Source organism: Juglans regia, chromosome 1 (assembly GCF_001411555.2).
Source record: "Juglans regia cultivar Chandler chromosome 1, Walnut 2.0, whole genome shotgun sequence".
NCBI classification, from domain to species: Eukaryota; Viridiplantae; Streptophyta; class Magnoliopsida; order Fagales; family Juglandaceae; genus Juglans; species Juglans regia.
Window position 1 is genome coordinate 4,899,575 of NC_049901.1, and position 6,536 is coordinate 4,906,110.

A 6,536-nucleotide genomic window follows, 5' to 3' on the forward strand; every position below is an offset into this window, starting at 1 on the left:
TACTTCGCTCGAGCCAAGTGAACCTTCGCTCGAGCGAACCTACAACACATGCACTGTTCCATCTGATTCAAGCCACCTCATAACAACGTACTTAATTAGAGCAATGCATGTTTATGTTATAGGCAATGAAGCTGAACTCAGGTAATTGTTCGCCTCGTCCAGGGTTGCTACAGCTAATTGTATCGGTAGTTAAGTGCATTGTTCAGTACTGAGCAAATAGGCAAGGCACCAAAAAACATTATATCAGCAACTTCATGTAAATATACACATCTCTCCATGGAGATACACGTACGGCCGTTTAATGATCATTTGACAATATGTGGCTAAGCCATCAATTTATGTCTGAAGTTACTGTATACAGATTGTGATATTAGAAGTAGGAATACGAAGTTTGGCATATCTTCCACATGAGGAAAATGGTAAAAATATGATATCCCTTCTCTTTATATGATCAGTAGCAAGCATAATTCCTGATGAATTTTTGCAAAAAATCAAAGCAAAAGCACTTTAAATGGAAATGAGAGTAGTCTGGTGACTTTGGAATTCAGAATTTATTTTCCAAACTTGAAGGCTCCGGTTCTAACTTCTAGGTCATATATATGGTTCAATTTCACGCAGTTTCATTTCTTAAGAGAAGAGAGAGAAATTTAGCTTGATTTCTTAGAGATTATGCCAGGGAAACTGATTAAAACCCGTCCCCCACCGACGTCCGATCCCTTGCGTGCCCGCAGGAAATAAAGGGGAAGAGGAATAATTAGAAAATAAGTACTAGTCAAAAAGCATGCATGGATTGAGAAGAAAGTGGGATATATGGAGAATAAAGTTGACTGCGCCCATTTGCATGTACTTGCCCCACGTACGAATCGTCCATACCAGATTTATCCTAGAATTAATTGTTTGGCATAACAAAATTCTAGTAAGTTTATCTTTGTATATCTCATTTAGGTTGCGTTTGGATGTTGAGCTGAGTTGAGTTCTCTATGAATAGTAATGAATTGAGATGGAGTGAGTTATGTGGGGTCCAACTAAGATGAATTTAGATGTACTTGGATGTTAAGATGAGTTTAAATGTATTTATGGAAAGTTGAAAAAGATTGTGGATCCCACGTATGTGTAAAGAGGAGTTGAGTTGAAAAAGGTTGTGAGTTCCAAGCTGAGTGCATTTGATAATCTGAACCAAACTCAGCTAAGTTAAGTGATTTGAGAGTTGGGTATTTGGATGTTATATGAGTGACTCTTCTACCAATAGAAGAAACAGGAAAAATAATATTTAGAAGGAAATAGCAGCAGTCTATTATCATCAAATGCATTGATCTACATCATTTCAAGGGGAATTCTTACTCTAAATTAACCATATACAGTTGAAAAAAAGATGCTTCGTTCTCTCTTTTATGTTCACCTTTAGGGATAAGATTAGAATAAGACATACTAGTCATGAGGTTGATCAAATGCTGCTGCTGAGTTTACATTGAGATATTGTTCTAGTTACTAATATATATATGGCTAGTATATATATCTAATTAGAGTTGGATGCAGTACACATGAATTATGTTAAAATTATGAATTTCAATGGGTGTTTAACTAAAGGATATATAATTAAATGTGACCTTTACCTCATATGAGAATCCAAATTTTTGGCATATATATTATGGTGAGCTCAATGGCCCACTTACCAGATAAAAAGATGGGGAAGCTTGCTTGGCCTAATCTTCATATGTTTTATATAGTCACCCTTGAACGCAGTGACGCTCACACCACAAAGACCATTCTGTTCCACTCATCTTATGAGAACTAAAAGAATGGCGGCCTCCATTTCCCTTGATCCAAGGTCTAACCTCCAAGTTGGCAGGAACCCTCAACAGCATGGAGTCATTGAAGAGATTGAAGGTCTCATTAAAGTCTTCAAAGATGGACACGTCGAAAGGCCTCCAATTGTCCCTATTGTCCCGTGCACCATGGGATTAGAGCGTGGAGTGACAGCAAACGATGTTGTCGTCGATAAGTGCACTAGTTTGTGGGCACGCATATATGTCCCGAGCTGTCCTGGCAAGCTTCCATTGCTTGTTTACTTTCATGGAGGTGGATTTTGTATTGGCTCTGCTGCCTGGAGCTGTTACAGTGAGTTTCTATCCAACCTTGCTTCTAAAGCAAATTGTGTCATTATCTCTGTGAATTATCGTTTAGCGCCCGAGAATCGTCTGCCTGCTGCATATGAGGATGGTTTCAACACTCTTATGTGGGTGAAACAGCAAGCTCTACTAAATGGTTCTGGTGAGGACAAATGCTGGCTGAAGCATTGCAATCTTTCTAATATGTACCTAGCTGGTGACAGTTCAGGGGCCAATATTGCTTACAATGTCGCCACACGGCTAGGGTCGCGGGGCCCATCCGAATCCACCATTATAAGGCCATTGTCTCTCAAGGGTATCATCTTGATCCAACCTTTCTTTGGTGGAGAGGCATTAACTTGGTCCGAAAGGTATACCAATCAACCACCTAATTCGGCGTTGACCCTATCGGTCTCTCATGCATATTGGCGTTTATCTCTGCCTCTCGGAGCTAAACGTGACCATCCTTGGTGCAACCCTCTGGCAAATGGCGCAGCCAAGTTGCGTGATTTAAGACTACCAACCATAATGGTATGCATATCAGAGATGGATATACTGAAGGATAGGAATTTGGAATTTTGCTCTGCCTTGATTAGCGCAGGGAAAAGGGTGGAAACAGTGATGTACAAAGGAGTAGGGCATTCATTCCAAATTCTGCATAACTCTCAGCTATCTCAAACTCGAATCCATGACATGATGTCCCACCTCAAGGCTTTCATCAATGAATGACTACCGATCGAATTGTTTTTCTTCATTTATTGTCTTTTTATTCTTTTACTGCTTGTTTGCGATGATATAAGTGTTGCTAGCTAGTTTGCCGTTTCAATATTATTAGCTATATATGTACCTGCATGTGCTAGTATAAATAAAGAGTTGCTGAGTCATGTCTCATTTCATTCAAGAAGTTTGTGCTCATAAAACAGAAACAAGTAGACTAAAAGATACTAATCATGCCTTAATATTGTCGTGTAACGTACATCACTATATATAAAGTATATGAGTGCCAAGTAATAGCTAGGTTAATTCCTTCCTTCCCTACGCATGTATTGTCTGGTCAAGTGTCGCATCGATCGGAATCCTGCACCCTCATATGGTCATTTAAGGGTGTCATGTTGATCCAAACTTTCTTTAGAGGAGAGTCACGAACTTGGTCAGTAGTACCATTAACCCTATTGCCTTCAGATGCACTTATCCCTCGACTCGAGGGGCTATATAACCGTGACCTTCCATGCCCATGGTGCAACCCTCGAGCAAATGGCTCCCCCTGGTTGCGTGATTTAAGATTAATTCCAGAAATATTAATGGCATGCAGACCCGAAGTATATACTGAAAGATGGGAACTTACAAGTAATTTGCACCGCCTAGTGCAGGAATTAAGGTGATGGTAACAGTACTGATGTACAAATTAGGAAACTAAGCTTGAAGATCCAAATCTTACAGGCCGGCGAGTTAAAGTAAGGATCCAAATATTCGTGTAAGAATCTTGGACTATAACTAGGCAACTAAAGCTTGCAGATCGACAATTAATCGTGCTTAGAATGTTGGCGGCATATTTTTATATCCTCGTCTGTCAATCTCGAAATTCCGTTTACTTTTTTATTTTATTTTATTTGGATAATTGCCATTTTGAAAAAATCATCAAATGTCTTTTCGAGTGTTATTTAAGTGCTAGCTGTCCTGAGTGATGTTCTATCTAACACAGTACGTTGAATCTCAAATATTTTTGTGCAAGGAAAATTCATTTGAAAGGACCCAATACAAAATTAGGCATAGAAAATCACTACTTTGTCCTTTCATCTATATTGTTTCATTTGACTGCTTGGTAAAAACTTTTTTTTTATTTAATGATTAAGAGAGTAATTTTAAATATATTAGTATATATTTTTTATCTTTTAAAAATATTTAAATATATTAAAAAAAATACTGGACAGTACGTCCAGCGTTAAGAGTGGAGCGACATAATAGCCCCTCTCTTGAGCATAACCCTTGCAGCACGAGCTCTGCTCCAAGCAGAGCTCTAATTATACAGAAACAATTTGCTAGCATAGAGACCATATAGACCACAGCTAGCTACCCTCGCGAAGAAAACTAGCATAACAGAGCGTTAAGACTTACAAAGAGTTGAAGTAAGAGAGAAATCATCCGGGACAAACTCCAAGCTCAAACCATCAAACCAGAACAATCCTCACGACAATGGGATTATCTAGTCCAACTTAGTTACTTGAGGATGACAAATTGTGATTGTCCGAGATGCACGCGCGCGGGGACATCGCCTCAGGCCAGTTTAAAAAGCTAGATGATGCATGCCGATCGATGCTATCTACTCGACCATACAATCAGTACCATCACATTTCCAAGTCATTTGAATTATCTACTCGCGTTAATTTGGTTCTCACCGGCTAAATGACACACAAAAAGGCAGCTGGTCCATCTTTGATTCACACAAAAAAAAAAAAAAGGCATCTTTTCGGACCCTATGCATGCATAACTTTTGATCAGGCCAGTTATAGATAGCTTACTTCACGAGCACAAACATTTTGTCAAATGATTCTTTGTATTGATGCTTTGTGATTTTGAGAGTATTCATCGTATAAAGTATACATAACTTTGCTTTATTTAATGTTCCACGCCACTGCCACTCAGTATCATGGAGAGGAGAAAAAAAAAAGTGGAATAGAGAATATCTTCACCCTTCATATATGGTTCAGCATCGAGCTTGGGGCATCATAATCTGTTTATTTCTGCCATTAATGCCCAAAAATATCCAGGTACGTACGTACCATCTGTACTTCAACCTTATTTTTCACATGAATCGCCTCTAATTAACATGATCAATCGAATTACTATATTTCTCATCCAGTTATTTATGGCCTTAATTTCTTGCATAGCGAACCAAAATAATTAATATAATATTGTTGGAGAAAAAATAAATGGATCATATATAGCAACCATATCAACTATTTGGAAAATCTCATGCAAGTATAGTTGTATTTTTTTTTATCCCTAGATAAAAAGGCTGAAAAGTAATACGTAATATACTCGAAAAATAATTTGTGTAGACTATTTTTTTTTCAAAGGATTTGCATCGGACTTGCAGACACGGGCATATGTGTGAACTATAGTATAAATGATCCGAAAATATCATAATTAATCCTGGTAAAGCAGTTCCAGATATTCTTCGATGACCAGATGGGCTTGTCATATTTCTAGGTCTCTGGACCTTTTTTTTTTTTTTTTTTAAGCTGAAGTTCTAGGGGTGTTACCTGCAAGATGCGGGGCGGGGGACCCTTCCCCGCACCCCTCCACTCACCATGTGGGAGAGGGGTTTTCAACCACACCCCTCGCCCCTGGGAGGTGGGATAAAAAATGCCATCCGCCTCGCCCCCTCGCCTAGGCCAACACATTGGGTCTAAAAAATTATTTTTGGGTCTAAAAATATATTTTTGACTCAAATTATAATATAATTAAAATTTATAAATACAAAAAAAAAAAAAAAAAAAAACTTAAACTCATTAGAGTTATATTTTAGATTGTCTTGACCTTCTACGCCAACTTTTATATAGGAGACCAAGGCAATACAATAGTCTTACTTAAGCAATGTACAAGGACTTAGTATGACAATTGTATTGCCTTGGCCTCCTATATAAAGGTTGCCCTAGGAGGCCAAGACAATCCAATAACTTGAATACGATTTCAAATCTTTAATAAATTGTATATATCTATATACAATATATTTATTTATATAAAAATATAACTTTTTTTATACATGTGAAGGGAGCGGAGCAGGGGCGAGGCGAGGCGAGGCCCTGCTGGGGTCATCCCGCCCCCCGCCCCCCGCCCCCTCTGGTCCTTCTCCCTAGGGGTCAGGGCGAACAGGGGCAGGGTAGCAAGGTACGGGCCTCCACTGCCTACCCCTACACTGAACCATGTTTCATATTGTGCCAAGAGGCCCAAGCCCTATTCAATAATCATCTTATTTTTCTATCTCTCTGTAATAGTTAGAGGTGGTGATGGTGGTGGTTGATGATAAATATTGGTGTAGAAGTATGTGAGGAAGAGCATACCCTCTCGTGGTTTAGGGTGCTAGACTTCCAGTCGGAACACATTGTTGGATCAAGACTATAACATTTTCCTTAAGCTTTTGGATTGGGGTGAAGAGCCCAGCCGGTCGGATGTGTAGTCCTCTTTTACACCTGTGAATAAGGAGCTGCCACGAAGGAGTTGTAGTAAAATCAAGTAAAGTTTACACCCGCATGCAGGTGATTACCTTTTTTTTTTCTTTTTGTGATCTCTTCCCCCTCTCTCTCTCTCTCTCTCTCTCTCTCTCTCTCTCCTTCCCCCACCCCCGTCGCCTGCTCCCCCCTCCCCCAGGCGGTCACTCTCTCTCTAAGCAAATAAACTAGATGCACCAACGTGCTATCAGAACAC

General features: G+C 39.3%; 1 protein-coding gene across 1 annotated transcript; it reads left to right on the forward strand.

Annotated features, from left to right (window-relative positions):
• Positions 1 to 1,784: 1,784 nt before the first annotated feature.
• On the forward strand, positions 1,785 to 2,837 carry LOC108988070 (probable carboxylesterase 17). The gene has a single exon (XM_018961169.2). It carries the CDS (start codon positions 1,785 to 1,787, stop codon positions 2,835 to 2,837), a length of 1,053 nt encoding a protein of 350 aa, XP_018816714.1.
• The last annotated feature ends 3,699 nt before the right edge of the window (positions 2,838 to 6,536 follow it).

Bases quoted from the DNA above. Each gene is read 5' to 3' on its own strand.
- LOC108988070 (XM_018961169.2), top strand. From the start codon at position 1,785: ATGAGAACTAAAAGAATGGCGGCCTCCATTTCCCTTGATCCAAGGTCT.